The sequence below is a fragment of the Miniopterus schreibersii genome (assembly GCF_964146895.1).
Source record: "Miniopterus schreibersii genome assembly, chromosome: 8".
NCBI lineage: Eukaryota > Metazoa > Chordata > Mammalia > Chiroptera > Miniopteridae > Miniopterus > Miniopterus schreibersii.
In genome coordinates, this window is record NC_138109.1 from 71,606,490 (window position 1) to 71,627,075 (window position 20,586).

The 20,586-nt window shown below is 40.4% G+C and overlaps 1 protein-coding gene across 1 annotated transcript in view; it reads left to right on the forward strand.

Moving 5' to 3' along the window:
- Positions 1-20,586, forward strand: part of ELOVL2 (ELOVL fatty acid elongase 2) — a 61,411-nt gene that overhangs the window by 26,159 nt on the left and 14,666 nt on the right. Inside the window, exon 2 of the mRNA XM_081145143.1 lies at positions 16,540-16,603. Coding sequence (XP_081001269.1) covers positions 16,540-16,603 — 64 coding nt within the window. The remainder of the gene's footprint in view (positions 1-16,539; positions 16,604-20,586) is intronic.

Below are 20,586 nucleotides of genomic sequence, written 5' to 3' on the forward strand. Positions count from 1 at the left end.
CCTCCTGCACCCACTTTTAAAAGAAAATTTGGTAATATTCTCTTAAATTATTTATATGACAAAATGGTTGTGCTCTAACTCCGTTTTAATTTTTATGATACATTTCACTGATTTCAGTTCTATCTGCCAACTTCATTTCCAAATTATGCATCAGTTCTACGTACTTCAGATATTGGCAACATGTATTAAACTAAAAATATATTAATTAAGTTATCACTTACTTTACTATGTGTTTTATATCTATTCCAATAGTAGCTTCGAAAGTTTTACGTAGACAAAGAATGGGACAGCTGTCTGGGTGGCAGCAGGGGCAAAGCAGGGAGGGCTTGAAGCCTCTGTTAGCACTTGAAAAAGAAAATTGAGAAAATACAACAAAACGCTTTCTATTTTCCATTGAATAGAAATTACTTATCGGTAAGAAAAAAGATAGTAATATTTCATAAAAGTGCTCATTTAGCAGAATTCAAAACAGTAGTTCAAGAAGAACCCAGAGAGCAGACTGTGACACGCAGTGATAATTTTTCTTAAATGGGGGTCAGAGACTTACATAATTCTCTTTATTTTGATGCAGTATCTTGGCAAAGGCAATGAGCTTAGTCACACATAGTATATAATGTTAATGAATTGTTTTGTCTTCTGCCTCTTATCATCTGTAGAATAAATACTTGTCACCTCTTTCTTTCCTCTCCTCCCCTCCCATAAAGTTGTCTTTATCCATCAGTCTAGTAATCTGGGAGACCACTTGGCCTGATGATTGATGTTAATGAGTTAATTAACGTGAATTAAGGTGATATCCCAGAGGATGTTCAAAATAACATGAGATTCAAATGTCAGAATTTAGTTTTACCATCGTAAAGGTAAAGTGGCCATCAAAAAAGTCCACTTACATACAGCTCAGGCTGCATGTTGCCATTTATTTGATGATTTCTTTTCCTCTTAGAGCCAGCTAATAAGGTTTAATTTGATTTGACATTATCTGGATTAAAATGCTAAGGGAAAGGTATGACTTTCTTTTACCTCATAGAAAAGACTTTAAGCAATGAAGTGTGGACCAGCTGTCACTTTATGGCAGTGCACTGTCAAACCAAAAAGTATGTGATAAGAATGTCATTCATCAGGGGAATAACCTGGACTGCTTGGTAGATCCCTGTATCGGTTGATTTATTAGCTTTTGAGAAGGAAAATATAAAATAGTCTATCTGTGTGACTTACAGATTGCCCCTTGCTCTCTATTAGCAGTGAAAGAATACATCTTTTGACTTCACCATAACTCTACTAAAGTACTGTAGATATTTTAGAATGGGTAAACTGGAGTATACAGAAATAGAATAGATAGCTATGATTATTGCTTGAAAAGTTATAAATAAAACCTGGCCCATGTTTTTTTCCAAGAAATCATTAAAAGCTGTCCTTTGTTTTCCCGTTGAAAGGATACCACTTGTACATGCAGAATAGCCAACCTGCTTCCCCTCTGGTCAGTACTTGATAACCAAAGCACATACAAACAGAATCTCCTTTCATCACTGCTGTTAATTGTGAAAGAGCTTTATTCTCCACCATGTCCCCAAATTCAAAAGCTGGTACAGTTCCAGCGTGTCCTGAATAGAGCTATCTGGCTTCGGACGAAATCTCCAAGGCGGTTTGTATTCACTTTCCACTTCCTGTGGAAGTAGAAGTTGTCATGGTCATTGCAAATATCTGGAATTGCAACTTTAGCAGCATCGTTAGCCGTTTGTTCCTCAAATATTTAGCGTTGAATCACTGAATGACTTTATTTTTTAGTTGTGAAATTGACGCATTTTGTTTTTCTGTGCAGCAGATTTCATTTTTACTCACGTGAAATTAAGGCAAGTTATTCGATCTCTTTTAGTGAGATCAGAATGCTGTAAAAGAAATGTAGTTGGGTTTTATTTCCATACTCTTGGAGAGAAGGCCATAGCTTGCAAAATGATTGGAAAGAAACTAATCCTCATTTTTAAGAATATGTATTTGAGTGTCGGTCCTGGACTGAAGGGCCTCGGGTTCGATTCCGGTCAAGGGCATGCACTTTGGTTGCAGGCTTAATCCCCGGCCCCGGTCGGGGCTCATGTGGGAGCAACCGATCTATGTGTCTCTCTCACATCGATGTTTCTTTCTCTCTCTCTCCCCCCTCTTCCCTCCCCTCCACTCTCTCTAAAAAAAAAAAATCAATGGAAAAAACTGTCCTCGGGTGAGGATTTAAAAATATATATGCAGTGACACTGTCGAAGCTCTTTCAGTGTCTCTGTCCTCTCTTCCTACTCCCCAGTGCCCTTTACTTGCCACGTGTAGTTCATAGACACAGGACCCTGAGACCCCTCTACACCTGGCCAAGGAGAGTACTGTCAGAGGAGAAAGAGGCCTGAAGCTTGCTGGCCCCATTCTTGGTGTGATTTTGGCAAACGTACTTACTGCTAAATGCACTCTGCAGATGCTGTACTGAGTTAGAGTCTAGTGTGTGCCAGGTCAGAGGATCTTGACCAGCTTGGGAGGAGGAGAGTGGTCAGGGAAACCGAGGGACGATTAGGAGCCATCCCGGAAAAAGGAAGGACACCCGCGGGGGCACTGAGAGAGGGAGGGTGACGCGTGGCAGAGCTTCAGGTAATGAGATGTGCCTGGAGCACGCAGCACACATTCGGCGTCCTGGAGAGGAGGCTTAGAAAAGTGGGTGGAGGTCATTGAATTTTGGCACAGGCAGCCAAAGAACTTAATAACAATAATTTGGTTTTTTAAAATACTTCAGATTTTATGCCAAACAGAATGCAAATTCTTTTGCAACATCCAGTTGGAATTGAGGTGAAACGCATAGTACACATGCCTGGACTACCTCAGTGCGACCCTGATAAGGTGGCCTTTCCTTCCTCTGCGCTCTACTGTATTGGTCACTTTATATTAAAATAACAATAACTAACAGCACTTGAATTGATAAAAATAACAAGGTTATCACTGGACTAGGCTTTCTTGGGGGCTTTGGTTTTTGCATAATTTTAACCAAGGGAAAAACAGCATTTTTACTTTTAACAAAGCGGTAATCTGACCAGTAATCCGAGAAAGGCCGCTGCAAACCCACTGAGGGAAGTCCTGCGTGGGTTTGTTTTCGTTGAAGAAAAATCCTTCTCTGCGTGGGAGTGGGCCATGCTTTACCCAGCACCGTATTCCCATGGTGTGTATTGCGGACAAAGCAGATGGAGGAACACGAGAGCTGGCATCTATAGAGAAAGAGTAGAGTAGACAGCTACTGGTGTTCCTGATCTTTTTTTTAAATCCTCACCTGAGGATGTTTTTTCCATTGCTATTCAGGGAGAGTGGACGGGAGGGGGAGAGAGAGAAACACTGATGTGAGAGAGACATCGATTGGTTGCTTCCCCACGAGCTCGGACCAGGGCCTTTGACCCAAATCGAAGACCAACCCTTCAGTCCACAGGCTCACGCTCTAACCACTGAGCAAGACCAGCTAGGGCTGTTCCTGATCTTTTAAAGATAACTGGGTTTTGGTCGCTTAGAGTATATAATATGAAATTCAAGATTTAACCACTTACTGCCAATTGCTGTTGAGAGTTGGGCTGATTACTATTTTTTTTTCCAGCTTTATTGAGATATAATTGACATATCACATTGTGTAAGTTTAAGGTGTACAATGTGATGATTCGATATGCTTATATATATATAGGGTGTCCCAAAAAAATGTGTATACACTTTAACAGTTGATAGCTCAATTTTGGAAATGAAATGTATTTTTATAAACACTCCCTTTATAATTATTCAAAGTGTGTGTATATCTTTTTTTGGGACACCCTATATATTACAAAATGATTACCACCATCCATTACCTCACATAATTACCTTTTTATTGGTGGTGAGAACATTTAAGATCTACTCTTTTAACTTTTAAGTACGTAATTCAGTACTGTTAACGATATTCACAATGCTATGTATTAAGACGCCAGAGCTTTTTAATCTTATAACCAGAACGTTATGCCCTTTGACCAATGTCTCCCAGGTCCTCCTTCCCCAGCCTGTGGTCACCGCTCTAGTCTCTCTTTCTCTGACTTCGACTTTTTTCTATTCCACATGTTTGTCCTTCTCTGTCTGATTTATTTCACTTCGCATAATTTCCTCAAGATTCATCTGATTTGTTGTAAACTGGAGGATTTCCTTCTTTTTTTTGCTGAATGGTCTTCCATTGTATAGATACACTTCAGCTTCTCTACCCATTCATCTGTCAGTGGACATGTAGGTCTTGGCTGTTGTGAACAATTGCAGTGTCCCTGGGGGTGCAGATATCTCTTTAGGATTTCATTTTCTTTGAACATAAACTCAGAAGTGGAATTGCTGGATTATTTTATATAAATTTTAGAGTAAGTTGATCAAGTTAGTTAAGAGGTTCACTGAAATTTTGATAGGGATTATATTAAGTATATAGATTAACTTGAAGAGAATTGACATATTTAAAATATTCAGACAAAAAAATGAATGTCTTTCCATTTATTTATATCATTGTCTACTTCCTTTATAGAGTTTTGAAGTTTTTTCTATGAAGGGTTTATGTATTGTTAATTTCTAGATATTTACAGTTTTGCTACTATTGGTTTTTAATTAGTTACTGCTAAAGTAGAGAGATGATATGGGTTTTTCAGTCCTGTGTCTAGTAATCTTGCTGAGTTGTTATTAGATCTAACAGTTTGTTGATTCTCTTGGTTGTTTTAAGTTGATGATTCTATTGTTAGCAAATAGAAATATATTACCTTTCCCCTTTCAATACCTGCATCTTTCGTTTTCCATTCTTCATAGCATTGGCCAGTATCTTCAGTAGACATTAGACATCGCAGTGAAAGTCCACATCCTTGCCTTATTTCCAGTTTTTTAGAGAATGCAGCCGAAGTTTCGACATTAAATAAAATGTTAGCTGTTCGATTTTTGGTATATTATCTTTACCAAGTTAAAGATGTTCCCTTCTATTCAGCATTTGCTCTGAGGTTGTTTTTAATTGAGATATAACATTATATTAGTTTCAGGTGTACACCATAATGATTCAATATTTTTATATATTGGGAAACAATAACCATAGTAAATCTAGTTAACTATATGTGGTTATAGGTGTTTTCTTGTTATGGAACTTGTAAGATTTTAGCAACTTTCAAATGTACAGTATATAGTATTATTAACTGTAATCACCCTACTATACATAACAGCCTCAGGATTTATTTTACATTTGGAAGTTTATAACTTTTGATCTCCTTCACATATTTTGCTCCCCCGCATTCCTTGCCTCTGGCAACCACCAGTGTTTTCTCTGTGCCTGTTCATATTTTTTGTTTTGTTTTGTTTTTTAAATTTCACATATCAGTGAGATCATACAGTGCTTTTCTTTCTCTGACTTATTTCACGTAGCAGAATGCCCTCAAGGTCTATCTATGTCGTTGCAAATAACAAGATTTTCTTCTCTCTTTTTTTAGCTGAATAATATTTTTATTTTACACACACACATCCTATCCCACATTTTCTTCATTCATCCATCAGTTGCTTCCAATCTTGGCTATTGTAAATAACACTGCAATGAACATGGGGTGCATATATCTTTTCAAATTAGGGTTTTTATTTCCTTTGGAAAAATACCCAGAGTGGAATTGCTGGATCATATGGTAGTTCTGTGTTTTTTTAAATTAAGTTTATTGGGGTGACGTTGTTAATAACATATGATTTTCAAGTGCACAATTCTATGAGGCGTCATCTGTATATTGCACCATGTGCTCACCACCCAAAGCCTAGTCTCCTTCTGTCACCATGGATTTGACCCCCTTTACCTTCTATCTCCCCTGCCCCTCTTTCCCTGTGGTAACCACCATGCTGTTATCTGTGTCTATGAGTTCATTCATTTGTTCATTTGTTGCTTTCTGTTTTATATCCCACATGTGAGTGAAATCATACGGCTCTTGTCCTTTTCTGTCTGACGTATTTCGCTGAGCATGATGCTTTCAAGATCCATCCATGTTATTGCAAATGGCAAAATTACCTCTTTTCTTGTGGTTGAGTAGTAGTCCATTGTATGCATGCACCACATCTTCGAATCATCCGTGGAAGGCACTCTGGTTGTTCCCATGCCTTGGCCACCGTGAATAATGATGTAATGAACATAGGGATGCATACATCTTAGTGAATATGTGTTTTCAAATTATTCGAGTAGATACCCAGAGGAGGGAATTCTGGGTCAAAAAGTAATTTTATTCTTAATTTTTTGAGGAACCTCTATACTGTTTTCCATGGTAGCTGTACCAGTTTACATCCCCACCAACAGTGTGTGATGGTTCCCTTTTTTCCATATTCTCTCCCACACTTGTCATTTCTTATTTGTAACAGCCTTTCTAACAGGTATGAAGTGATATCTCATTATGGTTTTGATTTCCATTTCCCTTATATCTAGTGAAGTTGAGCATCTTTTCATTTATCTGTTGTCCATCTGTATGTCTTCTTGGGAATCGTATCTGTTCAGGTCCTCTGCCCATTTTTTAATTGAATTGTTTGGGGGTTTTTGTTATTGAGTTGTATTAGTTTGTTTATATATTTTGGATATTAGCCCTTTCTTGGAGGTATTGTTTACAAACATCTTTTCCCATTCTTTGCTTGCCTTTTTGTTTATTGATGGTTTCGTTTTCTGTGCAGAAACTTTTTAGCTTGATGTAGTCCCATTCATTTATTTTTGCTTTTACTTCTTTTGCTTTTGGGGGTCAAGTTCACAAAAGCCTCTCTGAGACCAAGGTACATAAGTTTAGTACCTATGTTTTCTTCTATGTATTTTAGTGTTTCAGGTCTTATATTTAAGTCTTAAATTTATTTTGAGTTAGATTGTGTATATGGTGTCAAATAGTCTAGTTTCATGCTTTTGCATGTGGGTTTCCAATTTTCCTAACACCATTTATTGAAGAGGCTTTCTTTTTTCCACTGTACATTTTTGGCTTTTTTGTTGGAAATTAGCTGCTTGTATATGTGTGCATTTATTTCTGGGCTCTTAATTCTGTTCCATTGGTCTGTGTCTGTTTTTCTGCCAATACCATACTGTTTCGATTATTGTAGCTTTGTAGTATAATTTGAAGCCAGGGAAGGTGATTGGTAGTTCTATTTTTAATTCTTTTAGGAAGCTTCATACTGTTTTCCATAGTGGCTGCACCAATTTATATCCCCACCAACAGTGCACAAAGATTCCTTCATCTTCACATCCTCGCCAACACTTATTTCTTGTCTCTCTTATGGTAGTTATTTTAACAGGCATGAGGTGATGTGTTATCATGGTTTTGATTTGCATTTCCCTGATGAGCAATAATGTTGAACACCACCTTTCCATGTACCTGGTTGGCCATCTGTATATCTTTGGGAAAATGTTGATCCAGATCTTTTGCCCATGTTAAAATCAGATTGTTCGATTGCTTGGTCTTGAGTTGTATGAGTTCTTTGCATATTTTGGATATTAACCCCTTAGCAGATATATGATTTGCAAATATTTTCTCCCATTTGGCAGGTTGCCTTTTTTATTTCGTTGATAGTTTCCTTTGCTTTGCAGAAGCTTTTTAGTTTGATGTAATCCCACGTGTTTTTTTTTGCTTTTGGTGTCAAATTTAAAAAAATCAATGCCAAGACTGATGCCAAGGAGATTTTATCCCTCGGGTTTTTTTAGGAGTTGTATGGTTTCTGATCTTATGCTCAAGCCTTTAATTAATTTTGATGGGTCCAATTTTATTCTGCTTGTACTTATCCAACTATCTCAGTATCATTTATTGAAGAGACTGTCCTTTCCCCATTGAGCATTCTTAGTTCCCATGTCAAATATTAGTTGACTCTATATGTGAGGATTTATTTCTGGATTCATGTTTCTGTTCCCTTGATATATATGTCCATTTTTATGACAATATCAACTTTTTATTACTGTAACTTTGTAGTATATGTTGAAATCAAAAAATGTGATAACTCTAGCTTTGTTCTTTTTTGTTCATTTATTCTCTGGCTATTAAGGGTTTTGTGGTTTTCCATACATTTTTGGATTATTTTTCCTATTTCTGTGAAAAATGCCATTGGAATTTTGATACGGATTGCACTGAGTCTACAGATGACTAGGTAATATGGACATTTTAACAATATTGATTCTTCTGATGTTTGAACACCGGATATCTTTACATTTGTTTGTGTCTTTTTCAGTTTCTATAATCAAAGTCTTGTAGTTTTCAGTGTACAGATCTTCTGCCTTGTTGGTTAAATTTATTCTTAAGTATTTCATTGTTTTTGATGCTGTTATGAATGGGATTATCTTTATATTTTTCAGTTGTTAATGTATAAAAATGTAACTATTTTCTGTATGTTGATATTGTGTCTTGCAGCTTTACTGAATTCGTTGATTCGTTTTAGCAGTTTTTTTGTGGAATCTTTTGGATTTTATACAAAATCATATCATCTGTAAATAGTGACTGTTTCACTTATTCCTTTCCTAGTCAGATGTCTGTTATTTCTTTTCTTGACCGATTGCTCTTGCTAGGACTTCCAGTACTATGTTCAGTAGGAGTGGTGAGAGTGGGCACCCTTGTCTTGTTTCTGATCTTAGAGGAAAAACTTTCAGCCTTTCAGTGTTGAATAGGATGTTTGCTGTGGTTGTTTTGTATGACCTTTATTGAACTGAGGTAAGTTCCTTCTATAACCAATTTGTTGACCATGTTTAATCATGAAAGGAAGTTGTATTTTGTGAAGAGTTTATTTGCATCTACTGATATATTCATTTATCTTTCACCCTATTAATGTGAGTATCACACTTTTTGATTTGCATATGTTGAACCATTCTTGCATCCCAGGGATAAATTCCACTTGGTCATGGCATATGATCCTTTTAATGTGCTGTTAAATTTGGTTTGAAAATATTTTGTTGAGAATTTTTACATCTATATTCATCAGGGATGTTTGTCTGTCATTTTCTTTTCTTGTAGTGTCCTTGTCTGGCTTTGGTATCAGGATAATGCTGGCCTCATAAAATGAGTTTGGAAGTGTTCTCTTTTCAGTTTTTTGGAAGAGTTTGAAAGGGATTGACATGAATTCTTTTTTAAATAGTTGGTAGAATTCATCAGTGAAATCATCTGGTCTTGGCCTTTTCTATGTTGGGGAGGGGTCTTTTTCAATCTTCTTACTTATTGTAAGTCTGTTCAGATTTCAGTTTCTTCATGATTCAGTCTTGGTAGGTTGTATATTTCTAGGAATTTATCCATTTCTTCTAGGTTATTCAGTTTGTCAGTGCATAATTGTTCATAGTAGTCGCTCATGATCCTTTGTATTCCTTTGTATTTCTGTTGTAGTGTTTCCTCTGTTTTTCTGACTTTATTTATTTGAATTCTCTCTGTCTGAGTCAGTCTATCTAAAGGTTTGTCAATTTTGTTTATCTTTTTCAAAAAAACTAGCTTTGGGCTGATTGTTATTACACCCACTAATCTGTTTGTATCAGTACAAAATAATAAAAACATATTTGATGAAAATTTAAATACTTATCACATGCTTAGTCGAGAATTTCTCAAATAGGATAATGCTTTTTAGTTACTTTATATCATAATACTACCTGCTTCATCTCATCTTTTATTTTAGATGAATAGGAAGAAACCAACCCATGAAAACTGTGATTGTTGCCCTGGCCAGGAGGCTTAGTGGGTTCGAGTGTCATCCTGTACACCCAAAGGTTGCGGGTCGGTTCCCAGTCAGGGCACATACGTAGGTTGTGCGTTTACTCCTCAATCGGGGCATGTACGGGAGGCAGCTGATCAGTGTTTCTCTCTCACATCAGTGTTTCCCTCTCACTCCCTCTCCCCCCCTCCCTTCCTCTCCCTCTCTCCCTCCCTCTCTTGCTGTCTCTTCAAAAAGCAATAAAAACATATCCTCAGGTGAGGATTAAAAAAATTGTGATTGGATTTTTTTTTAAAACTTAAGGAGGAAATTGCACAGGTCATTCCATTAACAACATATCTCTTGGTTTTAGTTGTAATATTTTAATTACATGATCAATATATTGACAGTGATTTATTAAAAACTAAAACATAAGACATATACCCAGTAAAGAGTTAGTCTCTCTTTCTGTCCCCCCACTATTCCCTAATCTTCTCCTTTCTTCCCCAGAGATCATCATAGTTAACAGTTTGATATGTGCCTTTCCAAAACTTTATATATATATATATATATATATATATATATATATATATACACACATATATATATAGATGTATGCACACACACACATAAATTATATATACTTGTATATAAACATGCATAGGCAAATAGATTGGGGTTTGTTAAATAATTTATCTAAACCAAAGGTGATAACAAAGCTTGTACTTGAGAGATTTTGAGTCATGATTTTCTTTCTTGTAGAAAGTCATTCTTTAAGGCTTATAAAAAGGTGCTCTTCAAGGCTGTTTGTTTCTTTTACCCAGTTTCTTACCTCAAGCCATTATAACAAAATACCATAGACTAGAGTGGCTGAAATACATAAATTTATTTTCTCACAGTTCCGGATCCTGAAGTCTGAGATCAAGTGCTAGTGTGGTCAGGTTCTGTTGAAGGCACACAAACTTATTACTAAAATTCTGCAGCGCACAAAAAACATTTTTTGCACATCTGACAAAAAGTAGATATAATTTTGATTCGTTCACACTGGACAGCTATTGTTGTGTTGACTGTTGTCATTTTTTATTTGACCATCTAAGGAAAAAGAGGTCAGTGCCCCTGACTAAATAGTCAGGCATTGCATGTTTTAAAGATTCTTGTGGCGCACCAGTTAAAAATCATCGTCCTTGTAGGCAGTTCCATCATTCTTACACTTTCATATTTTTCCTTTTATTAGCATAGATTGAAACGATTGATGAGTATTGATGATGTAATTCCTAAGTTGTTTAAATTGCAAAATGTCTTAAGAGATAGAAAATAATAAGATCACTAAGATCCCATAGTATATCTTACATTTATGAAAGGTCCACTGGAGTCATGTGTTAATTGCAAGGTAGAAAGAGTTTTATTCTACTTTAAAATATATATAAACAATTTTTTTCTTTGGAAAGATGAAACTTCTAAAAAGGAAATTCAAAAAATAAATTGGGTCCAATAGACCCTGCTGATATACTGAGTGTTACTGAGTGGAAGCCAGATCACATAGTTTAGAATATAGCTAGGAATGCAGTAAATATGAAAGTCGTGTCAGGTGCGTACTGTGGAAGTTTAGAAGAATGGTTTTCATTAACCCATCCAGTGACTGTGAAGGCCCCATATGTGCCAGGCATTGTTCTGAGAATTGAGGATTAAAGGGCCTATTCGCGTGGTTGTTCTGTGAGAGGACCCAGACAGTAAACGGGCCAGCGCAAACTTGTCTAACGCTGAGGGCCTAAGGCAGACGGGCTGGGCGAGGAGACGGGAAGGGCCCTGCGCGGCGCAGGCCCGGGAGGCGCATGCTTTCCTCTCCTGCGGCCGGCGAGAGGTGGGCCAGGGCGCGCACGGCGCTGCCGTTTGCCGGGCGCTGAGTGAAATGAGGCGGAGAACCGTCTGGGAGGAGCGGGACATGACAGACGAAACTGCGCTCGTATTTTCTGTTCTAAAACAGACCTTCCACCTCCTTGAGGGAAACTGTCCTGCAGTGTCAGCATTCCCAGAAGGCAAATACCATCCGCCCCTGTTGTCTCCGTCAGCTGAGTGTCCTGAGATGGGCCACAGCACAAGAAATTCGAGCATGAGCTGTGCAAAAGCCCCTTCTCTGCTATCCCAGCCCTGAATCCTTCCAATCTGCAGGCACAAAAAACGGATTAATTGTTACTGAACTAACTTTCTTTTAGTCCAGGTTTTACACAGCAGTGCCACTGCAGCTCGCAGTCTCACTTTTCACATCTGTAAACTGGGAACAATACCCAACTTGCAAAGCTATTGTAAAAATCAAAGCAAATATATTTCAAATGCCTGGCCCATATTGCTTAGATAAACAGGAGCTATTTACCCACCGTTATGGTTAGTCCATTTTATAGGGGCAGAAAACTTTTCCCTTCTTTCTTTCTAGGTTCTTTAGCTGTCCTAATAATTACATCGATATAAGACAGATTAACAGGAGGAAAAAGAATTTAATTTTGTGTGGGTGCACCATAAAAAACATCATGAGACTCAAAGAAGTGTCCCAAGCCGGCAGCTTTTATACCCTTTAGATAAGGAAACAATAAATCTGTGAAGAATTGACAGGACAAAGGGGTTTGGGCTTGCGGCAGTAAATTGGTGAAGAAATAGGCAGGTTTGTTTATACAGCTTTCTTGGCCCTGAATTCCCTGTCTCTGGTGATAGGGCTGCCAGCTCCCCTCCTGGTACAAGGAGAGACTCGTTTCCTGCTTTCAGGGGGAGGAAGGAGGGTCACTGTGTTCTTCCTGCACCAGCTGTTTCTTAAGTAACTTAAACTCAAAAAGTGGCATATTTTGGGTAGCACATTGGTCTCCATCAGTTTATATCTGTCTTAAGATGTGGTAACCAAGTATAAATGTTCCCACAGATTCTTCGATACCTTAGCTTCAGTCTTATGAAAATTGCTCCATAAGACACACAACAATTTCGTTTCCATAAATGAGTAAGAATCCCTACGGGTTGCCTCCCCTCTGCCTGACTTAGCCTCTTGCTCCCTCTAGAGTGCAGTGGTGGGAGGTCGAGCTGTTGAGTGGGTAGGCCTCTCAGAGGCAGGTTAGGGGCATCAGTGGAAATATGCATGAAGACATGGTGTGAAGTCAGCTGCACGAAGCCAAAGAATATTGTATGTCCACTTTCAGCCATTCTCTAAACCTTCTAGTTGCGTTCACAAATGTGAACATATTAGATTTCAAGTGCACGAGACCCTGGCTGGGAGCAGCCCCTCAGGAGTCTGCCAAAAGGGCTTTCAACAATGGACATCCATCCTGAGCCCCTGGAACAGTGGGGTGGCACTCTAGTCGGTGTCCCTTGCCCCTGAGGGGAGATCCCACGTTCTTGTCTCAGTCTGTATAACTCAGCCTTGGCCCCAAGGTTCCTGGGAGAGTTTCAGAGCTGCTTCTCATGAGTCTGATATATTATCCCAGAGCTGGTCAGACCCATTTCCTGACCTGCTGTCATTGAGCACTTCAGATTTTGTTTTCTCTGAAATATATTTCTAAAAAAGAATGTTAAGGATTTGGATACTATGTCATCTTCCAAACTCAACAGTCAGTTTTTTCATCTTAATGGCTTTTGCTCATTTTAAAACGCAGTGAAGAAGGGAGCTGGTGGTGGGAAATAACTATTCTGATTGAAAAGTGTTTTTAAGTGTTCTATAAAACACTATGAACAAAACAGGACAGACACCAAGATATTGAGTCACTGGATTTTGAAATGCCCATGGTAGATAAATACTAAAAACCACAAAATGCTTAAAGCATAAATAAAGGAAGGAATGCTAAGGAGGAGGAATGAGTGGAGGAGGGAGGAAGGGAAGGAAGCAGGGGAAGGGAAGAGTAGAATGAAGGAAGGAAAGAGAAAGGAACGGCAGAGGTTAGAAAAGGAACCAGGGAAGTAACAAGGGAGAAAAGAGAGGGAGGGAGAAAGGAGAGGGAGGGAGAAAGGAGAGGGAGGAAGGGAGGGAGGGAGGGAGGGAGGGAGGGAGGGAGGGAGGGAGGGAGGGAGGGAGGGAGGGAGGGAGGGAGGGAGGGAGGGAGAACCTGGAGTCCTGTCATTTAAAGCTCAGAGAAAGCATGGACAGAGTGCTAAGGATTCCGATGGCAAGACTGCCTTTGCTGAAAAAATCCTTGAGTTCAGGATGAGGCCTCGTCACAGTGACACAGAGTCTGTACCTTCAGGAACAGACCGGGAAAGGGCCTCCCATTAGATGCCCTGGTTTTATGCTGAGCTCGAACTAAGGCAGTTAGAGCTGAGTGGAAGTCCCAGCCACTGTCGTGGCGGCCAAAACCTAGGTGCGCCCTTCAGGGCTCTCCCGTCTCCCAAGTATCCTCCGCGGCAGGCGCGCATGGTGACCCAATGTACCAGTGCTGGGAGTGGCATGTCACATGGGCAGGTAGAAGAGGGAGCAGGTGCAGGACAGCACCCGGGTTAGGAAACACTGCTTCTAGGGAAGGATGAGCGTGGCGTGAAAGGGGATGATCTCAGGTCCGGCTGATGTGATGAGGTGGGTGGAGGCCAGCTTGCTCTGAACGATGACTCCTCAGTTAGATAGACCCATTTCTGGTGCTCTTGGTTCTTTTCTGTGGCGTCATTTCTTTTGGGCATGAAGACCATCTGTAGCATACGTGGTAAGTGCAGTTCTGCTAGAAACAAATCCTTTCACTTACGCAGATGTGAAAATATCCTTATTTCACCCTCATTTTTAAAGGATATCCTGCTCCCTTCCCATGAAAGACCCCCAGCCACCCATGATTTTCTTTCTATCACGTAGATAAGTTTCTATTTTTCTAGAATTTCATGTAAATGGAAACAATATGTGCATCAGTAGTTCATTCCTTTCCATTGCCGAGTAGTGTTTCATTGTATGGCTGTACAATTTGTTTACCCATTCACCTGTTGATGGGCACTTGGGAGGTTTCCATTTTTAGCTATTACAAATAAAGCTGCCATGAATATTTGTGTACAAGTCTTTGTATGGTTAGGTGCTTTATTTTCTCTTGGGTAAACACCCAGAAGTGGCATGCTGGGTCGTATTTGAATGTTGTTTTCACTAAACTGCTAAACTATTTTCCAGTGTGGTTGGTTGTTTCATGTGTAGAGCATAATGATTTGATATTTTTATATATTGCAAAATGACCACCACAGTAACTCTAGTTACATACATAGTTACAAATATTGTTTCTTGTGATAAGAACTTTTAAGATCTACTCTTAGCAACTTTCAAATATACCATACAGTATTACCTATAGTCACCCTACTATACATCTCCATGACTTATTTATTTTATAACTGGACGTTTGCACCTCTAGGCCACCTTCACCCGTTATGCCCACCCCCCACCACCCCCCACCCCAAGCCCCGCATCTGGCAACCACCAGCCTGTTCTCTGCACCTGAGTTTGTTTTTTTGTCTTATTTTTTGGTTTCATATATAAGTAAGATGATACAGTATTTGTCTTTCTCTGTCTGATTTATTTATTCACTTAGCGTAATGCCCTCGAGGTCCACTCATGTTGTCAAAATGGGAAGATTCCCTTCTTTTTTATGGCTGAATGATATTTCCTCCCTCTGGGTTCTTATGGCACATCCCTGTAAACCTCTCTCGCCACATTTAAGACACTAGGTAATTATTGGTTTACTTCTCTACTCTCCTGTGTGAAGCTAAGGGCCCGCCTCACTTCGCTTTGTATTTCAGCCTCTAACGTGGTGCTGGCAGAAAGGAGCGTTTAGACAGCTGGTCGTGAATCCGTAGATTAATGGCTGAAAAATGGATGCCCCTTCTCACTCACTCTCCTCATTCTCTGCTCCCTCTTCATGTCCTCCCTCACTCACTTTTATTCCTTCACTTCTTCCACTATGACTGCATTTTTGCAAGATTGTAGAAAGAACAGAATCTTTGTGACCTTTAATTAGAGTGTTCTTAGATCTACAGATGTTGGAAAATGGATTTTGAACCTTAGCAAACAAACTGAAAAAGTTTAAACACTTGTGGGTGGGTGGGTGTGGCAGTGAAAGAGAGATTTCATTGGTATTTGTTATGAAGGTGGGTACGTCAGTGAGGTTAACGCATTTTCCTCAGGAACAAGAGATCTAGACAGATCTGCCCTATTCTAAGAGCAGCAAAAGTCAGTCTGACACATTGACCCCTCGTTCTGCGGGCTGACGCTCTAACCACTGAGCCAAGCCGGCTAGGGCAACCTTAAGATTCTTAACAGAATTCCTCCAGTCCCAATCTGAATCTGATTAAAGTGGCAGTAATTAATCTGATGTACCCTAGTGACACTGTTTGCTGTAATATTAAATAGCTGTTAATGTGTGAAAAAGTTTTGAAAACAAACAAATATAAAGGTAATGGAAAAAAATAGCTATAACACTTAATTTCCTTATTTGAAAAGGAAGTCCCCTTGAAAGCTTTACATTCTGCTGCGTGAAATACAATTCAGCTGAATTTTCATTTAATAATTACATTATATTCTATAGGTGTAGACTTCCCTGTTGCTTGCACACAACTTGTTAACTGCAACAATAGAAGTTATTTATGGAAACGCTTATACCACTTAGCATTGTAAAGGGAAATGGAATTAAGGCCAATAGCCCTTCCACGTTTAAATGTACCAAGCCTGTTTTCAGAACTCCTCTTGCCTAAGGAAATGAAAGAGGAATTGTTTGCTTCCAAATCTTCAGAAGCCTGTGAGAAATGAGGCCACATTTACTGGTTCACATTCCTGAAATTTTTGTAGTCAAACATCCTTGAACCCAGGACCGTTGAATATTCTGCCAACTGCATGTTGTTGATAATGATTTGTTTTGAGAGTTTCCAAAAAACCCACTTGAATAATTTTTTTCTTTATCGTTTCAGGAGCTTCTAAAGGCTTTTGATGATGAAATCAATGCATTTTTGGACAATATGTTTGGACCTCGAGGTGAGTGAGCTACTCAAGAACTTAATATACAAGGAACACAGTGTTTTGTTATAGAAGAGGCTTATTCCTCCATGTCTTGAAAATAATGTGGTACTTAATGTTTAGAGCAGGGGTGGGGAACCTTTGTTCTGCCAAGGGCCATTTGGATATTTATAACGTCATTTGTGGGCCATACAAAATTATTGCGTTAAAAAATAGCTATGAAAAGAGCTCCTAGATTTATTGAACTTCCAGCCCTGCCTGCAGTTGCCTTGACAGGCCAGACCAAATGATTTTGGGGGCATACAGCCTGTGGGCCAGATGTTCCCCACCTGATATAGAGACTTAACCTCTGTCACCTCTGACATGCTTCTCCCAGAACTTCCCGGAGGCCTCGGTCCTCCTAAAAATTAAAGTACTGGGAGCAGGAGGCAGGACTGGAATGCAGCGCAATACTTTCCTTTGGTGTCTCTCTGGCTACCAAAGTTACCAAAAACTGGCTACCAAAGTAAGTTGTAGCCTTCCTTCTAAACGCATGCTACTCCTCTCCTCGCTCCCCGCCCACTCACCTCCCACCCTCCTCCCATGCAGTCATATGTAGTCTTTCCGCCCTTACATGTGTGGGCTTCCTCTGCCCGGGTCAGTTAGGTTGAGCGTCTACACTCAGTCATTTCGAGTCTCAGTCATTCCTCCATCCTTGGTCACTTACACGACTGCAACGTGCCGGTTGACATATATTTAAAGACTCCTTCCTCTCAACTCAGCACTGAGGGGTTGTAAGTTATCCTAACTAGTCTCCCCTCTTCCAATCACTTAGTAAATATCAGCTGGGATGATACTTTAAAAGCCTAAGTCATAGTAAGTGGTCCTCTAGCGTAATATTCATAGTGCCCTTCAGACAAAATCCAACTTTCTTATATGGACTACCTCCCCTTGTTTCATCTAGCCCCAGCTCTCCCCACACTCAGTGCTCCTCTCCCACTCACGCCCACCTCTGATGTCTTTACTTCCTCCAATATATAAATGTCTTCCATATGCTCTTCCTTGAGCCTAGAATTCCTCCCCACTGTGTCCTAATCCACCCTCCAAGATAGTGGGCCCCTTCGGCTATCGCACTGCAGGCATCAGCTTAAATGTTACCTTTCTCCCTAACAGAGATGCCAGGGGACTTGCCCCTCGAAAGCAGGCCCCTCGTTATACTCTAGCTCAGGCTCTGTTTACTTCCTTCGTATACTTTACTGTTATTAATGGCTCTTTCCCCCATGAGCACAGGAACCGTGACTCCTCTCCAGTGCTCATGAGTTCCAGGAACATATAAGGCACTATATCTTTTCCAACTGAATGAATAAATTCCAAGCAGCATGTGAGCCTCGCTGGATCACAAAGCTGTGAAAAATCTACAGATTATTTCCTCAGCACTATTGGGGTATGTGTCGCGGGGTATGTGATGAGGAGGTTTTTCTGTTTCTTAAAATCTTTAAAAAGAATCACTTAGAGATTATTTAGACCACTCTCCAGTTTCTATTCTTTTTTTTAAATATATCTTTATTGATTTCAGAGAGAGGAAAGGAGAGGGAGAGAAAGAGATAGGAACATCAATGATCAGAGAGTCATTGATTGGCTGCCTCCTGCATGCCCCCAACTGGGGATCGAGCCCACAACCCGGGCATGTGCCCTGACCGGGAATCGAACCCCGATCGCCTGGATCCTAGGCCGATGCTCAACTGCTGAGCCATGCCCAGCCAGGCTCACAGTTTTGATACCTGTGATTGTATAGAACTTTTTTAAAAATACTTTCACACAGTCTTGATTGTGTTTTGTTTTCCCATTTTGTCCTTGTGATGACCTGGTGGGACAGGCAGGGTTGGATACCGGTATCCTGCGCCCACCTTAGTGTCTGTGTCTCTGCCTTACAGCTGCAGTGCGTAGTGTGGAGGGCATGAGCTTGACTTAGGCGTAATGCGGGGTTTCTTGGTGGCCGTGGCTTTCTTTTGGACACTTCCCCTAGAGAGTTAAGTAACAGTCTCTCTGAGCCAACTTCACACTGAACTTTGCCATCGGTAAGGTCATCGTGATCTGGAATGATGTGGATATGGGTTCAGTTAAGGATAGGATTACAGTTGTTTACTCAGCTTTGGTCATTTTCATGCGTTTCCTTTGTAGCAAAGAGACTGTAAGGTTGGCATTCGACGACTGGATCAGTTGACTTCCACAGTGGCATCTAGGCCATCGCCAATCTTTGTCCCCTTTCTAAAAGTGACACAAGCTTATGTTTACTAGCAGCCACCTGGTAAGCTGCTAGATGTCCCCAGGCCTTCTCTCATTTTACCTACAGCATTTAGTACCATCAAGGAATGTTGTTCTGGCAAATACCTGAGTCAGATGCAAAGCTAACACTTCTCAAGTCCCAAAGATAGTAATGTTCTTACAGTGATTTGCTCCCATCTTCTGGTTGGATCAGTTATGGTCCTCTGTAACAGCTGCGGCAAATATTTATAGGACCATGACATAAGAAAGCAAAAACTTCAGGTGCTATACTCATTTTGCAATATGTGCTTGACTCAGTGTCCCAATTAGTATATATTTAATAACTGTTTCCTCTCAACTCGGCACTACACGAGTATAAGTTATAAATGAGACAGAATAGAAATATAACACCTAGTCTCTGTCTCATGGAGTGTATACTGTAGTTGAGAAGGTACAAGTAGCACATCTGAGACATTGGAAAGCCATCGAGTAAACCATGGGTATTAGTGTCCTACAGCTGCAGTAACAAAGTACCACAAACCACATGGCTTAGCACACAGCAGCCTATTGTCTCACAGTTTTGGATGCTACCGATTTGAAATCAAGATGTTGGCATGGCTGTGCTCCCTCCAAGGTTCTAGGGGAGAATCTGTCCCATGCCTCTCTCCTAACTTCTGGGGTTGCCAGCAATCCTTGGCCTTCCTTGGCTTGTAGATGCATCACTCCAATCTCTGCTCCATCTTCACAGAGTGTCCTCTCTGTGTTCCTGAATCCAAACCTCCTCTTATAAAGACACCAGTCACCTGGTCGGGACCCACCCCCATCCAGTGTGACCTCTTCTTAACTTGATTACGTCTGCAAAAACCCTGATTTCCAAATAAGCTCACAATCACAGACACGAGGAGTTAGGACTTGAACATATCTTTGTGGGGGACACAGCTCAACCCATAGCATCATAACAGGAGGTGGGGTAGCAGTTTAGCGCAGTTATTTAAGTTTTTACCCCCTGTAACTCAATCTTTCTCAGATGTAAACTGGGGATAACAATAGTATGTCTGTTACCCTGACTGTGACGACAGCACCACAGGTGTTTGCATGTCCAAACTCATCAGCGTGTACCCATTAAATACGTGCAGGAGTCTGGGTATCAATTATATCTCATGACGCTATTAAAAATACCCCCTATATACGAAGATTGCTTTGAGAACTAAGTAAGTTAATGCATGTAAAAGGCTTTAGAACAGTGTGTGACACAGAATTAGTGCTCAGTAAATGTAGCCGGAGTCACATAGGCTATGAGACGGTCACTGTTTTTTGCTGCGGAGGAGCTGTAGTTAGAAGGAGCAGCGGGAAGCGGCCCCCTTCGGAAGGCAGGACCTGAAGGGACCAGCCGAGTCCCACGTGGAGGTACCCATAGGGGGGCACGGAGCCCGCCTTCGGGACGTAGCGGCGAGCTGGTCTGTGAAAGGCAGCCGGTCACCTCAGTGGTCCTTTCTTCCCTGTTCTGTCCTTCTTGCAGATGGGAGACGTGGACAGGATAAGTGATGGGCAGAGCTCGAAAGGACACTTTCCGTAGAAGCGGCTCTGGAGGGTGGGCGGTTTGAGGACAGGCTGGGGGACAGGGTGGGGTGGAGCAGAAAGAGTCGGAGGCTGGGAGCGCCGCGGAGGCCTAGAAAAGGGCGTTACCGCGGGAGAAAGCAGCTCCTTCCAGCTCTTTACAGGCCATTTTATAATTCTGAGCTCACTCATTTTCTTTA